Raw genomic sequence first — 27611 nt, 5'->3', positions numbered from 1 at the left:
GGCTGGTTTGGTTTGCCTTGGTGTACAAAGGAACCCCAGCCATGGGCTGTAGCTGCCCTGCTTTGAGCAGTTTGCCCTGAATTGGCACTCTCAGTTGGGTCCCACCAAAGCCAGCATTGTTACACCTGGGCAGAGCCTTTGGCAGCTCCTGGGTGAGGGAGGGAGCCCCAGACAGTCAGGGGGCACCTGCCACAGCCCCTGTAAGGGGACCAAAGCACTGGGAGGACATCCCCTCCCCTCTGCCCAGCATCCCCCAGCGTGTGCCGCTGTCCGATCCTCAGCCCGGCCCAATGCCCAACAGGGCTCCAGCTCCCAGCCCCACCACACACAGGGCGACTTCGTACCCTTTTATTCAGGAATCTTCACAGACGTTGGGGGGTTGGGGTAGAACCAGGGATTAAATTAGCAAAAAAAACCAAACCACTTCTCCCCTGGCAGAGGAGAAAGGGCCGCAGCGCCCCCCTGGCCTGGTGGCAGAGGGGCCCCGGCGTGGACAGCACACGACAGACCTGGCTACCTTCCCGCACACACGCATGCTGGAGGAGCAGGAGGAGCCCAGTGCTGCTGGAGTGGCCAGCATTGGCCACAGGAGGCTGGCTCTGTGCAAATGGAAAGGCTGCAGCCAGCAGGAGTGTGCCAAGCCCAACCTGTCCCCCTGCCCCACAGTGGGGGAGGGGGCTAGAGCCCAGGGGCAGGGCAGCCCCCAGACCCCCGCTGCCCCAGTGCAGGGGAAGAAGGGGCTGTAGTGTGTGTGTCCGAGGGGGGAGGAAGTAATGAAAGCAGCTGATTCCCCCCCCCTCCGGAAATGCCAGAGACCAACTACACAAGGGGAGGGAAGGATTGGCCCCAGATCACAAGCCAGAGCTGGGATAGAACCCAGGAGTCCTGGCTCCCAGCCCCTCTGCACCCTTCCCCCTGAGAACACTGAGGCCTGGGGGCTGCACCCCCGGTGCTGTAAGGAGTGAGGCCCCCAGGGGCAGGACAGGAGACACTGGCCCCTCCTGCTCCCCAGAAGGCCTTGAAGTGGGAAGGGAAACGCTGCCCCTCCCAAGAGGGCTGCGGGGACAGCACAGACTCCCCCTGCCCCTGCAAGGAGTGAGGCCCATTGGGGGGCTGGGGGACGGGACACACTGGTCCCCCCAGGAGTGAGGCCTGTTGGGGTCTGGGGGACGGGACACGCTGGCCCCCCGTAAGGAATGAGGCCTGTTGTTGGGGACAGGACACACCGGCCTCCCCGGAGTGTGGCTGGGGGATGATGAGTGACCCCTGTTGCCCTGCAGCTGCACTGGGTGGGGGGGTCACTGAAGCACTGCACCCCTATGAGCAGCCCAGGCTGGGCACACCGAACTCGCAGGGCAGAGGTGCAGATGGGGGAGCCCTGCCGCAGCTCAGGGCACCTCTCCTGCCCCCACCTGGGCACAGAGCCCAGGGCTGCCCGAGGCAGAGAGACCCCATTTACCCAGCCGGGGTCCAGGCCTTGGGGCTTCCGTGGGGGTCCTGTCTCACTGGCCCCAGCCGGGCCCCCCTCGCCCACACGAGCCTGGCCCCGGGCCAGAGCTCAGAGTTCAAGCCGCTCACTGCTCCTCCAGCCACGAGGGCTTCTCGGCGCCCGGCGTCTTGAGCTTGATGTTGAACTGCCGCAGGGTCTGCACCAGCTGCTGCTGGTTGCCGGCGAAGTAGGCGGAGATAGCGTTGTGGAAGAGCAGCAGCTGCTTGTGCATCACCTTGATCTGGGGGGAGGGGGGAGCAAGAGATCAATCCCAGGACAGCCCGCCCCCCACACCCACTGAGCCCGCCCCTAGCCCCACCACCCAACACCCCCGGAGCCCATCCCCTGGCCCAACACGCCCCCAAGCCCATGCCCCAGCAACCCAGCCTGACCCTGCCCACCAACCCCAACACCCCCAAGCCCCGCTCCTGGCCCCGCCCCCCACAACACCCTCCCAGCCCTGCCCCTGGCCCCGCCCCCAACACTCCCCAAGCCCACCCCCCAGAAGCCCAGCCTGGCCCTGCCCCCCAACACTTCAAAGGGGTTACCAACACCCCTGACCCAGCCTCCCAGCCTGGCGCTGCCCCGCCACGGGGAGAGATGTGATGAAGTGGGAATGTTCTTAATGTTCTCTCTGAATACTGTGTGGGTGCCTCAGTTTCCCCTCGGCATTCTTAAGTCTCTAGCTGGTGGGATAAGGGGGTGTGATTGTTGCAGAGCCCTAGAGGGCCAGTGGGATGGTGTCTGCACAGAGAATGGCCGATGCCCTGTCTCCTGGCAACTGATGGCCTGGGTCCCTCCTCCACAGAAGTGCTAACTGAAGGGGTTGGAGAGCAAAGGGATCAGGTGGCCTCCTGGCCCAGGGAAAGAGAAAAAGGTCAGAGGAGAGGCTGGAGAGTTTCAGTTTGCAGCTGGCTGGGGAAATGGACGGAGGCCTGGATGGGGCTCTAGCCTCCCTCACCTCAAGATGGACTTGATTCAGGGGTCCTGTTTCCTGTACCTACAAGCTCTGTTTTGCACTGTGTTCCTGTAATGATGCTGGTTCTGGTGGGACCCAACTGAGAGTGCCAACACCCTGTCTCTTGGCCACTGATGGCCTGGGCCCCTCCCCTGCAAAGGTGCCGACTGAAGGTGTTGAAGAACAAAGAGATCAGGTGGCCTCCTGGCCTGGGAGAGAGACAAAGGCCAGAGGAGGGGCTGGAGAGTTTCAGTTTGGAGCTGGCTGGGGAAATGGAGGGAGGCCCAGATGGGGCTCTGGCCTCCCTGCCCCCCAAGACAGATCTGACTGAGGGGTCTGTTTTACTGGCTGGCTGAGAGTCCCGTCTGACTGCGGAGTTGGGGGGCAGGACCCTCTGGCTTCCCCAGGACCCCACCTGGGTGGACTCGCTGTGGGAAGCGCATGGAGGGGCAGAGGAGGCTGAATGCTCCGAGGTCAGACACAGGAAGGTGGAAGCTGTGTGAGCTGTTTGCCCTGGGGACAGGCTGCTCTCAGAGAGGAGACTTCCCCAGAGTCCTGCCCGGCTCCGTAGGGAGCAGTTCCAGAGCATTGCCTGGGGACCCCGTGACAAGAGGGGGTCGGGGTCACCAACATCCCTGCACCGGTGACCCAGAGAGCTGTTGGCAGTGGGGCTCACGGTGGGGCAGGCAGCCCAGCACTGGGGAGGGTGGAGTGGCTCTGGAGGTACTGGCCCAGCTCCTGGTGCAGGGAGGCTGGCCCAGCCCATGGCCCTGGGGGGCACGTGCAGCAGGCCCGGCCGGGCCCCGCCCCTCACCTTGTTCTCCTCCAGGAACTTGAGCTTGATGGCCACGTCGGCCCGCAGCTTCTCGTACTTCTCCTTGTGGCTCTGGAAGTGGCTCTGGGCGGCGTCGAGGCGGCACAGGGTGCTGGTGTCCCGCGGGCCCATGCTCAGCTCCTCCAGGTCTGTGCGGTAGGCGTCGTACTCCAGCCTGCACGGAGGTGGGGTCAGAGCCATGCTTCCCCCAGGGGCCCTCTACCGAGCACGGGGTAACCCATTGCTGCCGCCGCTGTGCCGGGCCTCAGCGCCCCCCGGGACCCCCCACCCACCCTCTACTGAGCACGGGAAACCGTAACCCATCACTGCCCCCACTGTGCCGGCCCCCAGCACCCCGCAGGACCCCCCCTGCCCCTCTACCGAGCACAGGAAACCGTAACCCATCGCTCCGGCCCACCTCACGCCTACTGCTGTGCTGGCCCCCAGTGCCCCCCCCAACTGAGCACAGGGAACCGTAACCCATCGCTCCCCCTGCTGTGCCGGCCCCCAGCACCCCCCGGACTGGGCCCCTCACCCGCTCACCTGGCCGTCTCGTACTGCTTAACGGTCATGAGCGTGTCCTCCATAGTCTTGTTCACCAGAGTGTTGATGCTGGAGACGAAGAAGTTGACGGCCCCGAGCAGGGTCTCTCCATTCTTACACAACAGCTTCTGCGTCTCTGCGTTACAGCCAAACTCCTCCTGGGGTGGGGACGGGGGGGGTCAGGGCCCCCAGGATCCTGGAAGCCTGCCTGCACCCCATGAAAGAGCCCATCCCTCCCGTGCCACGGTCTGGGCAGGGAGCCTGGGGCACTTCCCTGGCCGACTGACTGCACCAACCCCTCCGCCCCCGTGCGGCAGGGCAGGGCTATCAGCCCCCCATTCGCACGGAAGGGGAAGCTCAGGGCCCAACCCAAGGTCACAGGCCGTGACGGTGGTGCCAGGTGCCAGCCGGCCCTCGCCCCGGGCTCCATCCCCCCCGGCAGAGCCAGCCAGCCCTCACCCCGGGCCTCGCCCCAACATGCTGGCCCTCGCCCCGGGCCCCGCCTTACCCCAGCCAGCCGGCCCTGCCTTGCCCCAGCCAGCCGGCCCTCACCCGGGCCCCATCCCGCCCGGCCAGAGCCAGACGGCCCTCGCCCCGGGTCCCGCCCCACCCCAGCCAGCCGGCCCTCACCCGGGCCCCATCCCGCCCGGCCAGAGCCAGACGGCCCTCGCCCCGGGCCCTGCCCCGCCCCAGCCAGCCGGCCCTCACCCGGGCCCCATCCCGCCCCGCCAGAGCCAGCCGGCCCTCGCCCCGGGCCCCGCCTTGCCCCAGCCAGCCGGCCCTCACCCGGGCCCCGCCCCGCCCGAGCCAAACGGCCCTCGCCCCGGGCCCCGCCCCGCCCCAGCCAGCCGGCCCTCACCCGGGCCCCATCCCGCCCCGCCAGAGCCAGACGGCCCTCGCCCCGGGCCCCATCCCGCCCCGCCCGAGCCAGACGGCCCTCGCCCCGGGCCCCATCCCGCCCCGCCCGAGCCAGACGGCCCTCGCCCCGGGCCCCATCCCGCCCCGCCAGAGCCAGCCGGCCCTCGCCCCGGGCCCCATCCCGCCCCGCCAGAGCCAGCCGGCCCTCGCCCCGGGCCCCATCCCGCCCCGCCAGAGCCAGACGGCCCTCGCCCCGGGCCCCATCCCGCCCCGCCAGAGCCAGACGGCCCTCGCCCCGGGCCCCGCCTTGCCCCAGCCAGCCGGCCCTCACCCGGGCCCCATCCCGCCCCGCCCGAGCCAGCCGGCCCTCGCCCGGGCCCCGCCCCACCCCAGCCAGCCGGCCCTCGCCCCGGGCCCCGCCCCGCCCCAGCCAGCCGGCCCCGCCCCGGGCCCCGCCCCGCCCCAGCCAGCCGGCCCCGCCCCGGGCCCCATCCCGCCCCGCCCCAGCCAGCCGGCCCCGCCCGGGCCCCATCCCGCCCCAGCCAGCCGGCCCCGCCCGGGCCCTCGCCCCGCCCCGCCCCAGCCAGCCGGCCCCGCCCCGGGCCCCGCCCCGCCCCAGCCAGCCGGCCCCGCCCCCGGGCCCCATCCCGCCCCGCCCCAGCCAGCCGGCCCCGCCCGGGCTCGTACCTGCAGCTCGGGGGATTTCTGGCTCAGGTCGGAGAAGGCGTCGCCCAGGGCGCGCTGCGTCTGCACCAGGCTGTAAAAGTGGTGGGTCAGCGCCCGTCCCAGCTGCAGCACGCACTCGTACTTGCGCTTCGTGTCGCGCAGCAGCTCGATCTGCGTCTCCAGCTCCAGGTCCACCGTGCGCGAGCCCCGGCCGAAGCGCTCCGAGATCAGCTGCTTGGTGCACTGCGGGAGGGCACGGGTCAAGGGGGCCCGGCTCCGGGGCAAGAGCTGCCCCGGGCCCCGGCGGGTGGGTCCACAAGGGGCAGCTCCAACAAGCCCCCACTGAATGTTTAGGAGAGACGTTCGTACTCCAGCGCCCTCCCTGGCCCCATGGGACACCAGGCATAAAACCAGAGACTATCAGGGTTGGGAGGGACCTCAGGAGTCATCTAGTCCCACCCCCTGCTCAAAGCAGGACCCATCCCCAACTACATCATCCCAGCCAGGGCTTTGTCAAGCCGGGCCTTAAAAACCTCCAAGGAAGGAGATTCCACCACCTCCCTAGGTAACCCGTTCCAGTGTTTCACCACCCTCCCAGTGAAATAGTGTTTCCTAATATCCAACCTAGACCTCCCCCACTGCAACTTGAGACCATTACTCCTCGTCCTGTCCTCTTCCACCACTGAGAACAGTCCAGATCCATCCTCTTTGGAACCCCTTCTCAGGTAGTTGAAAGCAGCTATCAAATCCCCCCTCACGCCTCTCTTCTGCAGACTAAATAGACCCAGTTCCCTCAGCTTCTCCCCCCAGCCAGTCCCAGCCTCATGGGCAGCCCAATCGCAGACACCCCTGCCCCTGCTTCAAGGGACAGTCAGCCTCTCTCCTGCCCCCAGCAGCCCATTCCCCCTCCCAGCTGCCCCATGGGACAGCGGGTCCCTCCCCCCCAGGCAGCACAGCCCCTCCCCCAACAGGACTGCCCATTCCCTCCCCCACGGCCCAAGACAAGAGACTCACCTTGTATGTGTTGATGCCCCATTTCTTGACAATATCAAACTTCTCCACAGCGATGCCCCGGGCGGCCTCGTCTCCTGTCGCCAAGGAGCTGGGGTGGGGTGGGTGCAGCCCAGAGCCTGGAACACATGGAGCCCAGGACAGGGCAGTGAGACCCCCCTGCACCGAGGCCTTGCTTCAGCCCCATGGCTAGGATGTGGGGTAGCAACTCCTCCAAGGCCTAGTCACTGTCCCTGGGGGCAGCTGCCAGGCACTGCTCTGCTCTGGAGGCCCCCTCCCAGGCCCTGAGACCCACTTCCCACAGCTAGGCTGAGCTTCCCGGCACACTGGCCCCCTCAGCAGCACAGGGAAGGCGGTGCTGGTGCCCCACCAACAGGAGGGCTGGGGACCCGGTGCCACCAACTCTCCTGGGTTCGTCTCCAGCCAAACAATGCTAGGTTTGCCGAAAGCCCCAGCTCCCGGAGGTAGGGGATTTGAGAACCGTGCTGTCGGGCAAAACCACTTTGTGACAAAGTGGGAATGTTCTTAATGTTTTCTCTGAATACTGGGTGGGTGCCTCAGTTTCCCCTAGACAGTTCTGAAGTATCTAGCTGGTGGGATAAGGGGGGTGATTGTTGCAGAGCCCTAGAGGGGCTGCTGTCTGCACAGAGAATGGCCGACACCCTTTCTCCTGGCAACTGATGGCCTAGGCCCCTCCTCTGAAAGGTGCCAACTGAAGAGGATGGAAAACAAAGGGATCAGGTGGCCTCCTGGCCTGGGAGAGACACAAAGGCCAGAGGAGGGGCGGGAGCATTTCAGTTTGGAGCTGGCTGGAGAAATGGAGGGAGGCCCAGATGGGGCTCTGGCCTCCCTACCCCCCAAGATGGACCCGGCTGGGGGGTCCTGGTCTCTGCACCTACAAGCTCTGTTTTAGACCATGTTCCTGTTGCCTAATAAACCTTCTGTTTTCCTGGCGGCTGAGAGTCACGTCTGACTGCGGAGTTGGGGTGCAGGACCCTCTGGCCCCCCCAGTACCCCCCCGGGCGGACTCGCTGTGGGAAGCGCACGGAGGGGCAGAGGAGGCTGAATGCTCCGAGGTCAGACCCAGGAAGGTGGAAGCCATGTGAGCTGTTTGCCCTGAAGACAGGCTGCTCCCAGAGAGGAGGGTCCCCCAGAGTCCTGCCTGGCTTCGTAGGGAGCAGTTCCAGAGCATCGCCCGGGGACTTCGTGACACACTTCACAGTCCACTGGCTGGGAGGGAAAGCTCCAAACAGTGACCCACTGGGTGCCCATAGGGCTCCCCCGGCAGCAGTGCACCCCTCCATGTCAGCCCCGGCCTCAGAGCACACCCATCCCCGCTGCACCTGATGGCCTCAGCGCGCGCACAAAGGTTATTCAAGTGGCCCCAGGGCGAGTCCCCTTTCCTGGGTGGCCCCAGTGCATGCACGCCCCCCTCCCCCCGCCACAGCCCCACCAGCCCAGGTGCACATACGCCCCTCCCCCATCCTCCCCCGACGCACGTACACACTTCCCCCTTCCCCCCTGGTGGCAGCCCCCTGGCCCAGGTGCACGTACGCCCCTCCCCGACGCACGTACACCCCCCCGGTGATAGCCCCACTGGCCGCAGCGCACACGCAAACACCCCCCCCGGGCGACCCCACTGGCCCCGACGCACTTGTTATGCTGTTGTCCCATGGTTTCCAAGCCAGCTGGCACTGCGAGCCCTCTCTGGGTGGGCGCTGCCAAGCTCGCCCTCTCCGCCATGCAGGGGTGGCCCCAGCAGATGAGCAGCGGCAGGGCCCGGACAACAGCAGTGGGGGCTCGGCAGGGGCCAGCATCACTCAGGGGTGATAGTCACCAGGCCACGGTGCCCCTGCAGCCTCATGAGGCCCCTTGCCTGTGCCCCTCCAGGCTGCCCTGCGATGCCAGCAAGAGCGGGGGGCCTCAACCCTACACCACAGCAGGGCAGGGGCAGCTCCCCAGGGCAGTCACTGGGGCTAATCCTTTGGGAGAGGACAGATTCCCCTGCAGATACTGGAAGGCACTCTCTGGCCTGGGGCAGGGAGTCCATGAGGCGTCAAGGAGGGGACCTGCTGATGCATCTGCCTGGCTGGCAATCTGGCTAGCAGCAGATTTACTGGGTGAGATGGATGGTCCGCGGGAGGAAAGAGACGTGACAAAGGAGCCTGGAAAGGTAGGGGATGGGCCAGGCAGGGCAGTGCCAAATGAGGAGCAGTATGACTGCTCAGAGCTCGAGTATGAAACTGCAGAAAAACCTGAGAGTCTCTGGATTAAGTTTAGAAGTGTGAGCAACAAGGGTGATATCGTGGTGGGAGTCTACTATAGACCATCGGACCAGGGGGATGAGGTGGACGAGGCTTTCTTCCAGCAACTCACGGAAGTTACTAGATCGCAGGCCCTGGTTCTCATGGGAGACTTCAATCACCCTGATATCTGCTGGGAGCGCAATACAGCGATGCACAGAAAATCCAGGAAGTTTTTGGAAAATGTAGGGAACAATTTCCTGGTGCAAGTGCTGGAGGAACCAACTGGGGCAGAGCTCTTCTTGACCTGCTGCTCACAAACCGGGAAAGAATTAGTAGGGGAAGCAAAAGTGGATGGGAACCTGGGAGGCAGTGGCCATGAGATTGTCAAGTTCAGGATCCTGACACAAGGAAGAAAGGAGAGCAGCAGAATACGGACCCTGGATTTCAGAAAAGCAGACTTTGACTCCCTCAGGGAGCTGATGGGCAAGATCCCCTGGGAGAATAACATGAGGGGGAAAGGAGCCCAGGAGAGCTGGCTGTATTTTAAAGAATCCTTATTGAGGTTGCAGGGACAAACCATCCTGATGTGTAGAAAGAATAGCAAATATGGCAGGCGACCAGCTTGGCTTAATAGTGATATCCTTGCTGATCTTAAATACAAAAAAGAAGCTTACAAGAAGTGGAAGATTGGACAAATGACCAGGGAAGAGTATAAAAATATTGCTCAGGCTTGCAGGAGTGAAATCAGGAAGGCCAAATCACACCTGGAGTTGCAGCTAGCAAGAGATGTTAAGAGTAACAAGAAGGGTTTCTTCAGGTATGTTAACAACAAGAAGAAAGCCAAGGAAAGTGTGGGACCCTCACTGAATGAGGGAGGCAACCAAGTGACAGAGGATGTGGAAAAAGCTAATGTACTCAATGCTTTTTTTGCCTCTGTCTTCACGAACAAGGTCAGCTCCCAGACTGCTGCACTGGGCAGCACAGCATGGGGAGGAGGTGACCAGCCCTCTGTGGAGAAAGAAGTGGTTCGGGACTATTTAGAAAAGCTGGACGTACACAAGTCCATGGGGCCGGACGCGTTGCATCCGAGAGTGCTAAAGGAGTTGGCGGATGTGATTGCAGAGCCATTGGCCACTATCTTTGAAAACTCCTGGCGATCGGGGGAAGTCCTGGACGACTGGAAAAAGGCTAATGTAGTGCCCATCTTTAAAAAAGGGAAGGAGGAGGATCCTGGGAACTACAGGCCAGTCAGCCTCACCTCAGTCCCTGGAAAAATCATGGAGCAGGTCCTCGAGGAATCCATTCTGAAGCACTTAGAGGAGAGGAACGTGATCAGGAACAGTCAGCATGGATTCACCAACGGCAAGTCATGCCTGACTAATCTAATTGCCTTCTATGACGAGATAACTGGCTCTGTGGATGAAGGGAACGCAGTGGACGTGTCGGTTCCTTGACTTTAGCAAAGCTTTTGACACGGTCTCCCACAGTATTCTTGCCAGCAAGTTAAAGAAGTATGGGCTGGATGAATGCACTATAAGGTGGATAGAAAGCTGGCTAGATTGTCAGGCTCAACGGGTTGTGATCAACGGCTCCATGTCTAGTTGGCAGCCGGTATCAAGTGGAGTGCCCCAAGGGTCGGTCCTGGGGCCAGTTTTGTTCAATATCTTCATAAATGATCTGGAGGATGGTTTGGATTGCACCCTCAGCAAGTCTGCAGATGACACTAAACTGGGAGGAGAGGTATATAGGCTGGAGGGTAGGGATAGGATACAGAGGGACCTACACAAATTAGAGGATTGGGCCAAAAGAAATCTGATGAGGTTCAACAAGGACAAGTGCAGAGTCCTGCACTTAGGACGGAAGAATCCCATGCACCGCTACAGAGTAGGGACCGAATGGCTGGGCAGCAGTTCTGCAGAAAAGGACCTAGGGGTTACAGTGGACGAGAAGCTGGATATGAGACAACAGTGTGCCCTTGTTGCCAAGAAGGCCAATGGCATTTTGGGATGTGTAAGTAGGGGCATTGCCAACAGATCGAGGGACGTGATCGTTCCCCTCTATTCAACATTGGTGAGGCCTCATCTGGAGTACTGTGTCCAGTTTTGGGCCCCACACTACAAGAAAGATGTGGAAAAATTGGAAAGAGTCCAGCGGAGGGCAACAAAAATGATTAGGGGACTGGAACACATGACTTATGAGGAGAGACTGAGGGAATTGGGATTGTTTAGTCTACGGAAGAGAAGAATGAGGGTGGATTTGATAGCTGCTTTCAACTACCTGAAGGGGGGTTCCAGAGAGGATGGTTCTAGACTATTCTCAGTGGTAGCAGATGACAGAACAAGGAGTAATGGTCTCATGTTGCAGTGGGGGAGGTTTAAGTTGGATATTAGGAAAACCTTTTTCACTAGAAGGGTGGTGAAACACTGGAATGCATTACCTAGGGAGGTGGTGGAATCTCCTTCCTTAGAGGTTTTTAAGGTCAGGCTTGATAAAGCCCTGGCTGGGATGATTTAGTTGGGGATCGGTCCTGCTTTGAGCAGGGGGTGGAACTAGATGACCTCCTGAGGTCCCTTCCAACCCTGATAGTCTATGATTCTAGGTGCACAGGGGTGGGCACAGGGAGGGAAATGGAGAGATGGAGTGAGGTGACAATTAGAAGGCAGGGCTGAGCCAGCTGTCTCCGACCTGGCAACTGTCCCAAGACAGGGCATCCCCTGGGCTCAGGGGTGCCCTGGGTAGCAGCACTGCACACAGGGACCAGACCCGGGCCCAGCTAGCCTCACATTCTGTAGGACCCGTGCCTGAGGCAGCAGTGAGGAACCTGCCCCCGGAAGGTGTCGTCCAGGACACAAATACTCAGAGACTGGCATAAACCCCGGGGCAGGTTTCGTATCCCTGCCAGAATTGTTCTTCCCTCTGATCGCTCTGGCTATTCACGTCCCCACAGAATGGCCAGGCCCACCCTGAATCTTGCTAAGCCCTTGGCCTCAGTGACATCCTGTGGCAGAGAGTTCCACAGGCTAATTACACTGTGTGACAAAGTCTCCCTTTTCGCACCTTTCCATGCCATTGACCGCCCCCAGTCCCTGTGCTGTGGGGCCGAACAGAAGCCCCAATTTCCCTCCTCCTGCACAGCCCTAGGCAGAATTTATAGATTTCTCTCATTCTCACTCCAGGCCAAGAGAAGCCATGCAGTGACACACTTGGCCACTGACACACCTGGCTGTTAGCCACAGGCTACCTGCCGGGACTCTGCCAATGCAGCCTCTTCACCACCCTGTCTCTGACCCAAAGGGCTCCAAGGGTGAAGCCAGTGGCCCCATGACTGGGCTGCCTCCCTCCACAGGGCAGGAGCCTCATGGGACAGGGCAGCCCTGACGCCCGTGCCACAGAACAGAGGCCAGGCTGGGGGATACAGCCGGGTCTTGGCTACCAGCATCTGGACACCAGCCCTGGTCGAGATCCCAGGTGTGACAGACGCCAGAACATGACCCGGCAGGTTCTTTCCCCCACCCCACGGGACCATGGTGGAGATGTGCGCCTTGGGGACATGCTGGCCTCTCCCTGCATGGGACTATGGAGAGGATCTGTCCAGAGGGTGGGATGCCAACCCCTCTCCCCATGGGACCACGGTGGGGCTCTGCCCGCGGGACAGGACACTGGCATTATCTCACTTTCCAGGGTCCGGCTTTACCTTGCGTCACTAAGTTACTCTACCAGCCTGGAGACAGCACTCTCCCTCCTGTGCTGGCCGGTGGCCATAGCCATGCAGCCAGGCCTGCACTGGAACAAGGCAGGGTGTTCCCGATGAGCTAGTGCCCTGAGGGTGCCTTGCGCGCACGCACACCCACCCACCCCCGCTGACATCAGTACTCACATGCGCGAGGAGCACACAGCAGCGCTCCCCTCCCGCCCGACTCCTCCAGCGAGCCACAGCAGCGATGCCCAGCCCCTGCTCCCAGCGCTAGACCCCACAGAGAAGGAGGTGGGAGTGGCCTGTGGGCCTCCGCCTTCGATCCTGACCCAGTGGGGTTCAGTGTCCAGCAGAGGCCAGGAAGCATTAGTGAGGGGAGACTCCAGCCAGGCCTCTCCATCAGTCAGTACAGGTGTGAAGCAGGTGGAGGGAGCAGATGGATTAGCAGTTCGATGTGACGAAGTGGGACTGTTCTTAATCTCTCCTCTGAATACTGTAGGTGTGCCTCAGTTTCCCCTCGGCATTTCTTAAGTCTCTAGGTGGTGGGATAAGGGGGTGTAATTGTTGCAGAGCAAAGGGCCAGGGTACATAAATGGCCGACACTCTGCCTCCTGGCAACTGATGGCCTGGGCCCTTCCCCCCCTGCAAGGTGAGAGCTAAAAGGTTGGAGAACAAAGGAATCCGGTGACAGGACAAAGCCCAGAGGAGGAGGGCCTGGAGTGGGAGTCAGTTTGGGGCTGGCTGGGGATGAGGAGGAGGAGTGAAGTGCAGATGTGGTTGTCTGGCTCACTGCCCCCCAAAATGGACCCAGCTGAGGGGTCCTGTTCTCTGCACCTACAAGCTCTGGTTTAGACCATGTTCCTGTCATCTAATAAACCCTCTGTTTTCCCGGCTGGCTAAGAGTCACGTCTGACTACGAAGTTGGGGGGCAGGACCCTGCCTGGGCGGACTCGCTGTGGGAAGTGCATGGAGGGGCAGAGGATGCTGAATGCTCCGAGGTCAGACCCAGAAAGGTGGAAGCTGGGTGAGCTTCTTGCCCTGGAGACAGGCTGCTCACAAAGAGGAGACTTCACCAGAGTCCTGACTGGCTTCATAGGGAGCCGTTCCAGAGCATCACCCAGGGACTCTGACACCCGGCAGCCCCCCTGTCCCCGCAGGGCCCAGCCAGCCCACGGGCCCTCTGATAGCCCCAGGCCAGGCTACCAGGAGAGCAGTTCCTGCACGAGCCAGTTAGTGAAGCCCCGAGGAGGTAAACGGGAGCCACCTTGTGCATGAAGGAGCCGCAGTCCCGGGAAGGAGGTGTTATACTGCACCGCAGGGCCTAGACAGAACCACACAACAGGGTCGGAGAGGGGCAAACACCCCAGGTGCCCCTACCCAGCAGGGCCTGGCCTCCCAGGCTGGGGCCCAATGTGCCAATCCAGATCCTCTGCCCCGGGAGCTGCCTGCTGGGTTCCTAGCTAGCCTCCCACCCGCCGGGGAGGGGCAGCAGCTCTGCTCCCGCTCTCCCAGCCAGCAGAGTCCTCAGGGCCAGGCAGGGTTTGGTGCTGGGTCTCAGCTGCTCTCTTCTCCTAGGTCACCCTGGGGGCAGGGCTGGGTTAGGGGCTCCCCAGTCTGGCTACCCTGGCCTCCACAGCCTGGCAGGGAAGCAGGCAACAGAATAGCTAAAGCTAGTGCCCCTCCTCTGCAATGCACTAGGTGGCCAGTGGGGGTGCTGTGCCCCACAGCAGAGCTGTGTCTTTCCGTACACCGTTGCCCTCTAGAGCCCCTGGGGGCCCGCTACTGCCCCAGACTTTGGGGCAGCCCACCTCTCACTCTACAGAGCCCTTTGCCTGACAGACTGCAGCTGGCAGTGCCCCTGCAGAGGCACCAGGCCCAGGGACACCTCAGAGAGGACCAGCAGGGGAAGACCCACCCCAGGGCCCCTTACCTTTGACAGTGCTGGTGGGGATAATCCCCTCGGCGGTGCCCCCGTAGCCCCCCGACACAATGCTGGTCTCGTTCAGGTTGGGCCCCGACACCATCACCTGCTGCAGGTCCTGAAACGGACAAGAGCAGAGTCCGCTCTGGGCTCAGACCGGCCCCTGGAATTGGGAGTCAGCCCCCAAGGGCAGCCTGGCCCTGCTGCACCCGGCCAACCTAGGAGGAAGGGGGGATCCCTGGTATGTCCGTTTCCCTCTGTACCTTCATGGCTAGCCAGGGTGCAACAGGGGTGGCACCTCGCTGTCTGGGGGGCATGACTGGCCATTGAAGAACTGGCTGACACTGACCCAGATCGACAGAAGATCCAGAGACAAAACAGGTTTCAGTGTAGCAGCCGTGTTAGTCTGCATCCGTAAAAACAAAAGGAGGACTTGTGGCACCTTAGAGACTAACAAATTTATTTGAGCATAAGGTTTCGTGAGCTATGGCTCACTTCATCGGATGCCTCCTCTCCCCCAAACCACTTCCAGCAACCAGCACCTAACCCTCAGGGCAGTCACCCTGGGCAGGTGAACTCTCACTTGGGACTGACGGAGATAAGACGGGCAAGGTAAGACCGCTCATTGGGCCAACTTCTCACGGTTAGAGAGAAGCTTTCTCAGAGGATCCACAGAGCTCTTCTTGAGAGCCAGAATAGATAACAGCTTTCATTGCCCTGGCTTAACCTTTGTCCTCTGTGCTAGCCAAGGGCACTCAGATTCTGTAGCCAGTAATTAACAAATGGTAACTTTGTTTTGCAAAGGCCTCGCTGCAAAGACTCCCAGGGAGCACTGCACCCTGACGGGGCCAGTACCCACCAGGGCTAGGCTGGATTCGCTGTAGAGAGCCATGGAGAAAGACGGGTCGCTGGTGCCGAAGGCCCAGCCTTGGAGGGAGCTCTGTGGGTCCTTAGAGCCCAATACACACTGCCTCCCCTCCCTCCGACACAGTCCCCCCACTAGCCCGGCGCCACCCCTCCCCCCGACACAGTCCGCCCCCTAGCCCGGCGCCACCCCTCCCCTCGACACAGTCCCCCCCCAGCCCGGCGCCTCCCCTCCCCCCGACACAGTCCCCCCCCAGCCCGGCGCCTCCCCTCCCCCCGACACAGTCCCCCCCCAGCCCGGTGCCTCCCCTCCCCCCGACACAGTCCCCCCTAGCCCGGCGCCTCTCCTCCCACCGACACAGTCCCCCCTAGCCCGGCGCCTCTCCTCCCACCGACACAGTCCCCCCTAGCCCGGTGCCTCTCCTCCCAACACAGCCCTCTATTCCAGCGCCTCCCCTCCCGGCCACACATCCCTTCTAGCCCAGTACCTTCCCATCTCCTAGCCCGGTGCCCCCTGTGACAAAGTGGGGTTTTCCTTTGCTATGTTGTACTCACTTATGTGAGTCTGTGACGAAGTGGGGTTTTATTCATCTTGTTAGGATGCACATGACTCTTACTGTCCTATACTTATACTGTGTGTGCCTCAGTTTCCCTGTTGTACTGCATCAATAATTCAGGAATTGTAGGTGTGATTTTGCTGAGGCCCTCAAGGCAGGTGAGGCTGCCCAGCTGTTTGCACCTGTGTGACCAGAGACCCAGAGGGGGGATGCGACCAGGTGACACCTTTTGCCCAGGAAGCGAGACAAAGAGACAGAGGAGAACAGGGGGATGTCAGACTGGGTGGCTGGAGGCCTGCGTGGCGGGACTGGACCGGGGAATCCAGGGTGTCTGGCCCAGGACTCCCAAGATGGACTGTGCTGAAAGTCACTGATTTCTGGACTAACAAGTTCTGCCCTATGCTGTGTTCCTGTCACCTAATAAACAGTCTGTGTTCCTGGCTGGCTGAGAGTCATGTCTGACTGTGGAGTTGGGGTGCAGGACCCTCTCACTTCCCCAGGACCCCGCCTGGGCGGACTCGCTGTGGGAAGCGCACGGTGTGGAAGGGGATGCTGAATGCTCCGAGGTCAGACCCAGGAAGGTGGAAGCTTCTCCCCCTGGAGACAGTCTGCTCCGAGAGGGGAGGCTCCCTCAGTATCCTGCCTGGCTTCGTAGGGAGCAGTTCCAGAGCATTGCCCTGGTGACTCCGTGACACAGTTTTACTGTTTTGAATTAATACTATGTGTGTCTCAGTTTCCCTGTTTTCTGCACCAATGTCGAGGTGGTGGGGATAAGGGTGTGAATTTTGCTGAGATCCCAGGGGTGGTGAGGCTTCTCCAGTTGCCTGCAGATAGCGATGGCAGGATGCCCTTAGTAACCTGAGAACCAGGAGGGGGATGCAACCAGGTGACACTTTGTCCGGGAAAGGAGACAAAGACCAGGAGGAGGAGCTACAAGGGTGTCAGAGGCCAGGTCGCTGGAAGCTGGGTGGTCTTCTACTGTGGGGGACTCGGAGATGGGGAGTCCAGGACGTCTGGCCCAGGGTCTCCCGAAAATGGACTGTGCTGAAAGTCACTAATTTCTGTTCTAACAAGCTCTGCTCTATACTGTGTTCCTGTCTCTTAATAAATCTTCTGTTTTACTGGCTGGCTGAGAGTCATGTCTGACTGCGGAGTTGGGGTACAGGACCCTCTGGCTTCCCCGGGGTCCCGTCCAGGTGGACCCGCAAATGGGAAGTGCACGGTGTGAACAGGGGGCTGAATGCTCTGAGGTCAGACCAGGAAGGCCATAGCCGAAGAGGATTCTTGCGCCGGACAGCCCCGAGGGGAGTCACACTACCTAGAGCCTTGGCTGACTTCATACCGAGCAGTCCCAGAGCATTGGACCTCTAACTCCATCACACCTCCCATCCCACGACACGCCCCTCTAGCCCGGGGTCTCACCGCCCCTCCCCCCGACACGCCCCTCTAGCCCAGTGCCTCCCCTCCCCCCGACACGCCCCTCTAGCTGGGGCCTCCCCTCCCCCCGACACGCCCCTCTAGCCCGGGGCCTCCCCTCCCCCCCCGACACGCCCCTCTAGCCTGGGGCCTCCCCTCCCCCCCCTGACACGCCCCTCTAGCCCGGGGCCTCCCTTTCGCCCCAACACACCCATCTAGACCTGCGCCTCGCCGCCCCTCCCCACGACACACCCCTCTAGCCCGACATGCCCGTCTCACCCAGCCCTCATACCTGCTCCAAGCCATCATCCTCCGGCAGGCTCCCTGTGTCCCCGGCTCCGTTGATGGGGATCTCCATGGTGGCAGCTTTGCTCATGAGCCCATCCGTCATGGTCAGGATCTGCAGGGACAGGGCGAGGCTGAGAGGCCAGCAGGCTTGGTTCCAGCCTCGCTCTCTGCAGTCTGCTCCCCAGGCCCCGGCCCACCCGCCACCCCCAGCTCTCCGAGGAGCTCCTCTGGGACTCAGCCCCAATGGTCACCCGCAGAGACCGGCACACAGATTTACCCCGCCCTCTGGGATCCCGGCCCCTGAGAACTGCCCGCAGCACCCTGGGTATCCTGTCTGCCCACAGGAGGTCTGGCCCTGCAAGCACACACAGAGAACGGGCCAGGGCAGAGCGCGACGTTGCTTTAGGTGCAGGCAGGGGCAGCGACACAGCACCACGGGCCTCCAGGCGCTGCCCAGGTGTTCCAGCCCCCGCAGCTCCCCCACCCCGGGGCTGGCTTTTACCCACCCCAGCTGAGGCTGCCTCGGGTGCTGAGGTGACAGAGCCAGCCCCCTGGGCACCCGCCAGGCCTCTGCCCCTGGTGAGAATGGCAGCAGTGCGGGCAGCTCGACTGGCACTGCCAAGACAGCATGTCCTGGCTTCCAGAGATCACCAACTGCCCGCTGCCCACAGGCACCTTCATGGGTAAGCCAGGTCGGTCCCTCCCCTGGGGCTAGGGCTCACGGAGCGGAAGAGACGGCAGGCCTTGCTGGCTAGAGGCAGCATTGCACTGTCGAGGACTGGGTTCAGGGACACACCCTGGGCTCCTAGCAGACGCAGCAGTGTGGCTGTGACTCACCCCAGAGGTGGCTGCCTTACCACCAGAGACAGCACAGCTCCCCTTGTCCCCAGCCTGTTCCCCAGGGTTGTGTCCTGCCCAAGCACTCGGCTCTCCACTCTCAAGAAATGATGGCTCACCCAGATCCACCTTCCTGGGGGGAGCTCACCTGAGAGTTGGCCTGAACACCCCCATCCCCAAAGGTCTCCCCTGTGTACCCCTTCCCTGATGTAAAGCTGGGGCTCATCTTCCACAGAGATGCTGGGACCGTCCTGGCTCCTGCTCAGCTCCTGGGCCATGGCACCTGCTGGCAGCGAGTTCCACAGGCCCATTGTGCTCTGTGTTTAGAAGCGTTTCCTTGGCTCCCTGTCAGTATCAGTGACTCTCCCTTGGTCCGGGAGCGGGGGTTGGGGTTGTGTGGAACAGGAGGCCCCCAATTCACTTACAGGGAGTAGCATCTGTTCCCCCACTTCACAGGCTGAGTGGCCCCTCCCCTTGGGGCAGCAACAGCTCACTCCCTGCCTCACACCATCTCCTGAGTTCTCCAACACCTGCAGCTCTACAAGGGGGGCAGGCCTGCAGGCCGCCCCAGGACACACCTGGCCCTCGCAGCTGAGCAGCTCCTGGCCCAGTGCCCAGGGAGCAAGTGCCAACAGCCACGTCCCCAAGGCTCTGCAGCAGGAGCTACCTTCAGCCTGTGCCAGAGGTACTGCTTCATGGGTTTGTGCAGGAAATGGCCTAACTTCATTATCATGCACATTGTGTAAAGAGTTGTCACTTTGGATGGGCTATCACCAGCAGGAGAGTGAATTTGTGTGGGGGGGTGGAGGGTGAGAAAACCTGGATTTGTGCTGGAAATGGCCTAACCTGATGATTACTTTAGATAAGCTATTACCAGCAGGACAGTGGGGTGGGAGGAGGTATTGTTTCATATTCTCTGTGTATATATAAAGTCTGCTGCAGTTTCCACGGTATGCATCTGATGAAGTGAGCTGTAGCTCACGAAAGCTCATGCTCAAATAAATTGGTTAGTCTCTAAGGTGCCACAAGTACTCCTTTTCTTTTTGCTTCATGGGGGGCGCTGCTTCACTCCATGCAATGGGCAGGGCAGCCCCTTCAGGAGAAATTAAGACACAACTGGACCCCTTGAGCCTGCCCTGCAGCCCAGCCCCACATGCCACAGAAAAGCCAAGCTAGAGGGACCCACCCCAGCACTGTTGGGCCCCCAGAAGAGCACTTCACTTAGCTTGACAGAAACCTGGGCCCAGCTGGCCCCCACACCAGGCCGGGGGGGGGGGGTGTGTGGGGAGGGAGGAGGAACAGCACCAAGCCCTTCTGCACGGAAGACCAGGGAGCTACTAAATCTGGAGGTTACAGCCCTGCCTTACCCTCCCTCCCCAGACACCTGGGCCGGGGGCAGCAGGCTCCAGTACGAGCCAGAGCCCAGCCTGCCCAGACCAGTCCGTGCACATTCCACAGCAGGCAGTGCCACACCCCGCCCCACAGCTCCCGTTACCTTCACAGGGCCCCTAGGCCTGGGACACCCACCCAGACTGGGAGGAATTAGGGCCGCCAGGACTGGGTTGGAAGGGTCTAGCAATGGGAACCAGCCAACTCTCTCCCCCTCCCAAGAGCCTGGCAGCCAGCAGCACGGCAGGCATAGACCCGTGCCCAAGAAAGAGCCAGTGGGGCCTGCTCCCTGGGGGTATTTAACCAGGCCCCGGGGACCAAAGCCGCTTGTTCTCTACCACAACCGCACCCGTGCCAGGGCGATGGACGGCTCCAAGCCGGGCCTCCAGACAAACCCAATCCCCACCAGGGCGCTCTCCTGACCCCCATCCCAGAGCGCGGGGCAGGCAGCGGGGCTGAGCCATGCGCTGCCCATACAGGTCCCCCTACTAATCCCAGAGGTGGGGTGAGGGACACTCAGCATAAGGGGACGCTAAACAAACGTGAGGCCCCCCCAGCACAGCCCCCGCGACCCCCCTTTCCCCAGCCCCCCCAGCACGGCCCCTGGGACCCCCCCGCCCACTTCCTCGGCCCGCACGACCCCCGAAACCCCCTTCCAGCCCCCCCCCCAGCACGGCCTGTGCAACCCCCCGAACCCCTTTCCAGCCCCGCACCAGCATGGGCCCCGCGTGACCCCCTTCCCCGGCCCCCCCCCCCAGCACGGGCCCCGAGTGACCCCCTTCCCCGCCCCCCACCCCCAGCACGAGCCCCGAGTGACCCCCTTCCCCGGCCGCCCCCCCCCCAGGACGGGCCCCGAGTGACCCCCTTCCCCGGCCGCCCCCCCCCCAGGACGGGCCCCGAGTGACCCCCTTCCCCGGCCGCCCCCCCCCCAGGACGGGCCCCGAGTGACCCCCTTCCCCGGCCGCCCCCCCCCCAGGACGGGCCCCGAGTGACCCCCTTCCCCGGCCGCCCCCCCCCCAGGACGGGCCCCGAGTGACCCCCTTCCCCGGCCGCCCCCCCCCCAGGACGGGCCCCGAGTGACCCCCTTCCCCGGCCGCCCCCCCCCAGGACGGGCCCCGAGTGACCCCCTTCCCCGGCCGCCCCCCCCCCAGGACGGGCCCCGAGTGACCCCCTTCCCCGGCCGCCCCCCCCCCAGGACGGGTCCCGAGTGACCCCCTTCCCCGGCCGCCCCCCCCCCAGGACGGGCCCCGAGTGACCCCCTTCCCCGGCCGCCCCCCCCCCAGGACGGGCCCCGAGTGACCCCCTTCCCCGGCCGCCCCCCCCCCAGGACGGGCCCCGAGTGACCCCCTTCCCCGGCCGCCCCCCCCCCAGGACGGGCCCCGAGTGACCCCCTTCCCCGGCCGCCCCCCCAGCACGGGCCCCGAGTGACCCCCTTCCCCGGCTCCCCCCCAGCACGGGCCCCGAGTGACCCCCTTCCCCGGCTCCCCCCCAGCACGGGCCCCGAGTGACCCCCTTCCCCGCCCCCCCACCCAGCACGGGCCCCGAGTGACCCCCTTCCCCGGCCCCCCCCCAGCACGGGCCCCGAGTGACCCCCTTCCCCGGCCCCCCCCCAGCACGGGCCCCGAGTGACCCCCTTCCCCGGCCCCCCCCCCAGCACGGGCCCCGAGTGACCCCCTTCCCCGGCCCCCCCCCCCAGCACGGGCCCCGAGTGACCCCCTTCCCCGGCCCCCCCCCCAGCACGGGCCCCGAGTGACCCCCAGCACGGGCCCCGAGTGACCCCCTTCCCCGGCCCCCCCCCCCAGCACGGGCCCCGCGACCCCCTTCCCCGGCCCCCCCCCCAGCACGGGCCCCGCGACCCCCCTTCCCCGGCCCCCCCAGCACGGGCCCCGAGTGACCCCCTTCCCCGGCCCCCCAGCACAGGCCCCGCGACCCCCTCCCACCTGCTCCGGCCGCTGCCGGGTCCCCAGCGCGGGAGGCTCTGGGTCCGCTCGGGGGACAGACCGGAAGCCGCGTCGGGAGCCGGGCAGCGCCGCGGGGGGGAACGGAAGTGACGGCTTCACCATAAAGGAGCGGAAGCCGCTGCAGGCACGGAGGACGGAAGTGACACCTGACCCCGGAAACAGTTCTAGCCGCTAGGACGGAAGTGACGTCTCAAACCAGGCCGGGTCTGGCGGGGAAGTGAGTCACATGACCTCTGCAAAGCGCCGGCGCAGGTCACGTGCTCTGGGGATGGAGGCGCCGGGGGAGCAGCAGCAGCTTCGCAGCGTGAGTGGGGGGCGGGGGGGACAGTGGGGGGCGGGGCGCTGGGGAGCGGGTGGGGGGGACAGTGGGGGGGTGGATGTGACGGCGGGGGAGGCTCGGGAGGAGGGGGGGAGGCTGGCTGGGGGAGGCTGACGGCGGGGGAGACGAGGGGGGAGGCTCGGGGCCGGCGGGGGAGACGAGGGGGGAGGCTCGGGGCCGGCGGGGGAGACGGCGGGTGGAGGCTGACGGCGGGGGAGGCGGCTCGGGGGAGACGGTGGGGGGACAGTTGGAGGCTGTGTGGGCGGCGGGGGGAGGCTGGGGGACAGTTGGAGGCGGGGGGGAGGCTGACGGCTCGGGAGGCTGGGCGAGACAGCGGGGGAGGCTCGGGGGAGGCTGGGGGACAGTTGGAGGCGGGGGGAGGCTTGGGGCCGGCAGGGGAGGCTGGGGGATAGTTGGAGGCGGGGGGGGGGCTGGGCACTGAGCTGCTGGCCAAGGAGTTAGGGGCCCTCGCCCCTGGGGATGGGGGGCGCTTTGTGGGGCTTTTCTCACGCCCCACTGCGCTGCTCCGACATGGCAGGCTGGAGGGGCCGTTTCCCGGCCAGCGACTCCGGCTCCTGCAGGCAGGGCCAGGCCCAGTGTCACCCCACCCCCCTCTCAGGTGTGTGCCCGAGCTGTTCCAACCCTGCGGTGCTGGGGCCTCTGCAGCCTGCCCGGGCAACTTGTTCAAGCCTCCCACCCTACAGCCAGGGTGTGTCCTCGTGCTCGACCCAAGCTGCCCTGGGCGTGATTTAACCCTGATTCGCCCCCCTGCGCCGGGCCCAGGATCCTGCCGCGGCCACGCACACAGACCGAGTCACCTCACTGCTTAGCGGGGACCATATTTCCAAAGGGAAAAAGGGACACCACAGCGGTCTGGCCCAAGCCGTTTGCCCAAGCCCTCATCCCCCCAGGAGCCCAGAGTCGCTGGAACGCTGCCTTCCCGCCCTGCACTGGGCTGGCATCACCACTCGGCCCCCCCCATATTCCACCACACCACACTCTTTTGACAAAAGGGCATTTGTCCAGTTTGCTCTTGCCAGCTGATCAAGTCAGCAGCAAACAGGACAAATACCCACTTCTGCCAAAAAACATCGGGATGGCCAGGACAGGGCTTAAAAAAGGGGCTGTCCAGGCCAAAACGGGAGGTATGGTCGCTGGGAGCTCATGTTCTGATCGGTTTCAGAGTTCTGATCGTTATCCACCCGCCCAACCCCCAATCTCTTTCTGGGTTGCTGCTTCCCGGGGCCCAGTCCCCAGCCTGTCTGTGTGGCTGACATTTGCTGTTCCCAGATGCACACAGCCACGTTTAGCTGTGTTACTGCATATTGCTTGCTGGCTAAGCTCACAAGCGATGGAGCCCGCTGTGTATCAGGGACCTTTCTGCTGCATTGTTCACCACTTCCCCCAGTCTTCGTTTTCCCTGCAAAGTTTATCTGTGACAATTTTGTTTTCTTCTAGGTGATTGGCACAGATGTTAAATAGTATAGGGTCAAGAACTGACCCCTGCAATTCCCTGCTGAGAACAGACCAGCTCAATGACGAGTCCCCATTTACAATCATATTTCGAGGTCTCTTGCTTATCCAGTTTATAATGCAGTCAGTACAGTGGCTGCCTCAGACTCCCTTAGCAAAGGAAACGGGTGTAAGCCCAGTCGCCCTGAGCGCACCGTAGCCACCCCGTGGGAGTGGGATCGGGATCTGCTTTGTGCCAGCAGAGCTGGCTCTCCAGCCAGGCGGTGGGCTACCAGTGATGAGAGTCAGAACAGCAGCTCTGCCAAGGGTGAGGGATCTGTGGGGAGCCGGTGGCTGGGGCAGTGCCTCAGAGTCAGGGTCTGACCCCCCCACTGCTGCTCTTGTTCCAGCTGCGGGATTTCCTTCTTGTCTACAACAGGATGACGGAGCTCTGCTTCCTGCGCTGCATCTCCAACCTGAACTACCGGGCGCTCACCAGGGAGGAGGTGAGCTCTGGACCCTGCCCAGGCATGGGGGCTGTGGGGGAGCTCTTCCCGGAGCACAGCTGGCCTGCTCATTCCCTCCAGGCCGAGGAGCTGTCCATTCCTAGCTCTGCATCCCAGAGCCGTGGGCTGTCCAGCTTCATGGGCACGGGTATTGAGGATGGCAGGGTGCCTTTGTGGAGGGGGCCAGGCAGTGGGAGCTGTGGGCAAGAATGGGAATCTGCTCCCCATGGAGCTGGGACCCTCATGACATCCGTGGTTTGTCCTTGCAGGAGGCCTGTCTAGATGGCTGTGCTGGGAAGCTCGTCCACTCCAACCACCGCCTGATGGGGGCCTACGTGCAGCTCATGCCCTCCATTGTGCAGCGCCGCATCTCGGACTACGAGGCCCCTGCAGCCCAGGCGGTGCCAGGCTCCAGCCCGACGCAGGTCCCTGGTGCTGCCCCTGCGGCCCTGCCTGCAGCAGTTGGCACGGAAACCCACCCTAGCCAGCGGGTGGCTGCCAGTCTCCTCACTGCCGCTGAGAGCGCTCCAGATGCCGTCAGCTAGTGCCCTACTGCCTCCCGGCGTTGCGTGGTCCCCTATGGCTGCACCCTGGACTTGGGCCTGGGTGTGAAACAGTCTCTCGGGGGCACTGCAGCCACACCCTGGGCTGGGCCTCCTCCCAGCGCTGGATCCAGCCCAGATGGGCACTCCCTCCCTCTCCAGTCGGGACTGGGCTGATTAGTGTCAGCATCAGAGCTACCCAAGCTGCAGCCTGGGCCTCCTGACAGCAGAGCCATGCAAGCTCCAGCTGCGTTTGGGCCAGACCAGCCTGTCTAACGCTGGGGCGCTGAGCAGCACGGGTGGGGCCTTCCAGCTGCTCGGGCCCATTGCCCTCTGGAGCAGCCTGTGGAAGTGCCCTGCTGAGGGCTCATTAGTCACAGCAGCAGCTCTCGGCCAGGCTCTCTTGCCCCAGGGCAGGGTTTTCTCTCTGTCCCTGGAAGGCTATTTCCTATTACCACTAGATCAGTGTCCTCTTGATTCCCTGGGTGTGTGGGATGCCTTGGGCATGGCCAAGTCTGCTCACCCCGCTGTTAGCCTCCTGCAGCAAGCACACAGCTGCTGGAAGGGCCTGGGAGCTCTCCCAGGCTGTCGTTTCTCCTCGCCCTGTCCCTGTCCATAGGGCCCTTGCATGGATCCAGGAGCCGGCAGAGACCAGCCCCAACCAGACCCTGATTGTACCCCATGGCTACTCGGTCTCTGCTCCATTTCGACACTGAGTCACTAGAGCAAGCCCTGCCCCCTTGCCCCACTCCCCAGGGCCTGGGAGACAAGGGGGTTACTCTAAGGAGAGGAGCTCCACCACAGGTTCCCGTACACGAGGCAAATGGAACTTGTGTGGCCCCACAAGAGTGAGGGGCGTGTCTTGCACCCTTCCTGGGAAGGCCCCTGTCCGCCATCCCTGCGCCAGTCCCATGTATCCAATGCACGACGCTCTGAGGTTGAGCATGGGGCTGCGGCACTTGTCACATATTGACAGGCTCTGCCCTGCTTTTAAACAGTTGTCCTGGGAGTCATTCTTAATGCACCAGGCCCCGCTCCGCCCCCAAGCAGGCCACGTAGCCGCAGCACCCGCTGGACTGGGCCTGAGGCAGGCTCCTGCTCAGAGATCCCTCACGGCCTCGGGGAGCACAGCAAATGACAAGCCGGTTGGGTCGGAACGAGGGGGTAGCGCCTGGGTGTGGTGTTAGGAAAGGTGGGAGCCGTGGCCTGAAGCACCCTGCTCTGCTGAGATCCAGCTTGTCTCTCTCTGGATGGCTGCAGCACCTATCTCCGCTCTCTGTCCCTGGGAGGAAAGCCTCTGTCCCGCTCCAGGGGCGGCCGTACCAAGTGGAGTGCACAGAGCTGTACACAGGTAATAAAGAGATTAACACAAAGCTCGCTCGTTTGTTTCAGGCTTCCTACAGGGCCCTCAGCTCTTGCATCCCCCTGCCAGCTGGGCCTGAGCCTGCTGGGCACAGGACTGGTTCACGCAGGTCCCAGCCCTGTCCCTGGACATTGTGCTGGGTCGGCTCCCCCTGCACCCCCCTGGGTTCTGTGCTGGGTCTGCTCCCCCACTTCCTTCCCCCTCGCCCCCCCCCGGAATGAGGAGGAGTCCTTGACAGTAACAGGGAACAAATGTATGGAGGAGGGAAGGAAACACTTCTTAACTCAGTCACAATTGGCCTGTGGAACTCACTGCTACCAGGTCCCCCTGGGCCAGTAGCTGAGCAGGATCCAGGCATGTCTATAAAGCAGCTGGTTCTGGCTATGTCAGAGGTGGTAGCCGGGTGGGCTGGGACCCAGGGGCTGAACCTAGCTGGCAGTTGCAGTCAGATAACCAGTGTCCCAACACCCACAATGTGACCCCCATGTGGCACCGTTGCAGCTTTAGCACCCACTTCCCCTTCCCCAAAAAACCCCCACAGCACCGCACTGGGGAGCAGTAGGTCTGGAGGCTGGGAGAGGGCGCAGGAGCAGCCCCTGAAACAGGCAGGCAGCTCGGTGATGAGCTGGCACTTTCGGGGCAAGGAGTCATGGGGGGGTATTCTGTGGGGGTCAGATGGGGCAGTTCAGAGGAGAAGGAGACATGGGTGGGGCTGTTCTGTGGGGGGTGAGATGAGGCAGTTGGGGGGGGAGGAACCATTGTGCTGGTGAGATGGGGCAGTTTGGAGGGGGAAGGGACCATGTGGTGGGTGAGATGGAACCCTTGGTGGGGCGGAGCCATGTGGGGTGGGGCTGTTCTGGGGGGGTGAGATGGGGCAGATGGGGGGAAGGAGCTGTGGTGGGTGGGGCTGTTCTGGGGGGGGTGAGATGGGGCAGATGGGGGGAAGGAGCTGTGGTGGGCGGGGCTGTTCTGGGGGGGGTGAGATGGGGCAGATGGGGGGAAGGAGCTGTGGTGGGCGGGGCTGTTCTGGGGGGGTGAGGTGGGGCAGTTTGGGGGGAAGGAGCTGTGGTGGGCGGGGCTGTTCTGGGGGGGGTGAGATGGGGCAGATGGGGGGAAGGAGCTGTGGTGGGCGGGGCTGTTCTGGGGGGGTGAGGTGGGGCAGTTTGGGGGGAAGGAGCTGTGGTGGGCGGGGCTGTTCTGGGGGGGTGAGGTGGGGCAGTTTGGGGGGAAGGAGCTGTGGGGGCAGGGCTGTTCTGGGGGGGTGAGGTGGGGCAGTTTGGGGGGAAGGAGCTGTGGGGGCAGGGCTGTTCTGGGGGTCTGAGGTGGGGCAGTTTTGGGGGAGCTGTGGGGGGTGGGGCTGTTCTGTGGGGGGTGGGGTGGGGCAGTTGGGGGAAGGAGCTGTGGGGGCGGGGCTGTTCTGGGGGGTGGGGTGGGGCAGTTGGGGGAAGGAGCCGTGGGGGCGGGGCTGTTCTGGGGGTGGGGTGGGGCAGTTGGGGGGAAGGAGCCGTGGGGGCGGGGCTGTTCTGGGGGGTGGGGTGGGGCAGTTGGGGGAAGAAGCCGTGGGGGCGGGGCTGTTCTGGGGGTTGGGGTGGGGCAGTTGGGGGAAGAAGCCGTGGGGGCGGGGCTGTTCTGGGGGTTGGGGTGGGGCAGTTGGGGGAAGGAGCCGTGGGGGCGGGGCTGTTCTGGGGGGGGGTGGGGTGGGGCAGTTGGGGGGAAGGAGCCGTTGGGGGCGGGGCTGTTCTGGGGGGTGGGGTGGGGCAGTTGGGGGAAGAAGCCGTGGGGGCGGGGCTGTTCTGGGGGGGTGGGGTGGGGCAGTTGGGGGAAGAAGCCGTGGGGGCGGGGCTGTTCTGGGGGGTGGGGTGGGGCAGTTGGGGGAAGAAGCCGTGGGGGCGGGGCTGTTCTGGGGGGTGGGGTGGG

The 27611-nt window shown here is 63.5% G+C and overlaps 2 protein-coding genes across 6 annotated transcripts; one reads left to right on the top strand and one right to left on the bottom strand.

Annotated features, from left to right (window-relative positions):
- Positions 1 to 334: 334 nt before the first annotated feature.
- Positions 335 to 21600, bottom strand: ARFIP2 (ARF interacting protein 2). Of its 4 annotated transcripts, XM_077809604.1 has the most exons (10): positions 21492 to 21600; positions 17330 to 17437; positions 14210 to 14318; positions 13544 to 13600; positions 8409 to 8504; positions 6343 to 6458; positions 5350 to 5571; positions 3805 to 3962; positions 3262 to 3436; positions 335 to 1730 (listed from the first exon to the last, which is right to left on the bottom strand). In XM_077809604.1, the coding sequence occupies exons 2-10, from the start codon at positions 17426 to 17428 to the stop codon at positions 1575 to 1577; spliced, it is 1188 nt and encodes a 395-aa protein (XP_077665730.1). In that variant the 5' UTR covers positions 17429 to 17437; positions 21492 to 21600; the 3' UTR covers positions 335 to 1574. The 4 variants fall into 4 exon arrangements, with proteins under 4 accessions (XP_077665730.1, XP_077665483.1, XP_077665643.1 ...); XM_077809357.1 differs by lacking the exon at positions 8409 to 8504; XM_077809517.1 differs by lacking the exons at positions 8409 to 8504; positions 13544 to 13600.
- A 129-nt stretch (positions 21601 to 21729) lies between these two features.
- TIMM10B (translocase of inner mitochondrial membrane 10B) lies at positions 21730 to 25704 on the top strand. Of its 2 annotated transcripts, none has more exons than XM_077809242.1 (3): positions 21730 to 21816; positions 23723 to 23789; positions 24059 to 25704. In XM_077809242.1, exons 2-3 carry the CDS (start codon positions 23724 to 23726, stop codon positions 24332 to 24334), a joined length of 342 nt encoding a protein of 113 aa, XP_077665368.1. In that variant the 5' UTR covers positions 21730 to 21816; position 23723; the 3' UTR covers positions 24335 to 25704. The 2 variants fall into 2 exon arrangements, with proteins under 2 accessions (XP_077665368.1, XP_077665296.1); XM_077809170.1 differs by having other exon boundaries at positions 21742 to 21816; positions 23694 to 23789.
- Positions 25705 to 27611: the final 1907 nt, after the last annotated feature.

Source organism: Eretmochelys imbricata, chromosome 1 (assembly GCF_965152235.1).
Source record: "Eretmochelys imbricata isolate rEreImb1 chromosome 1, rEreImb1.hap1, whole genome shotgun sequence".
NCBI classification, from domain to species: Eukaryota; Metazoa; Chordata; order Testudines; family Cheloniidae; genus Eretmochelys; species Eretmochelys imbricata.
Note: the sequence above shows the minus strand (reverse complement) of the source record. Positions and strands in the feature narration are given on the sequence as shown.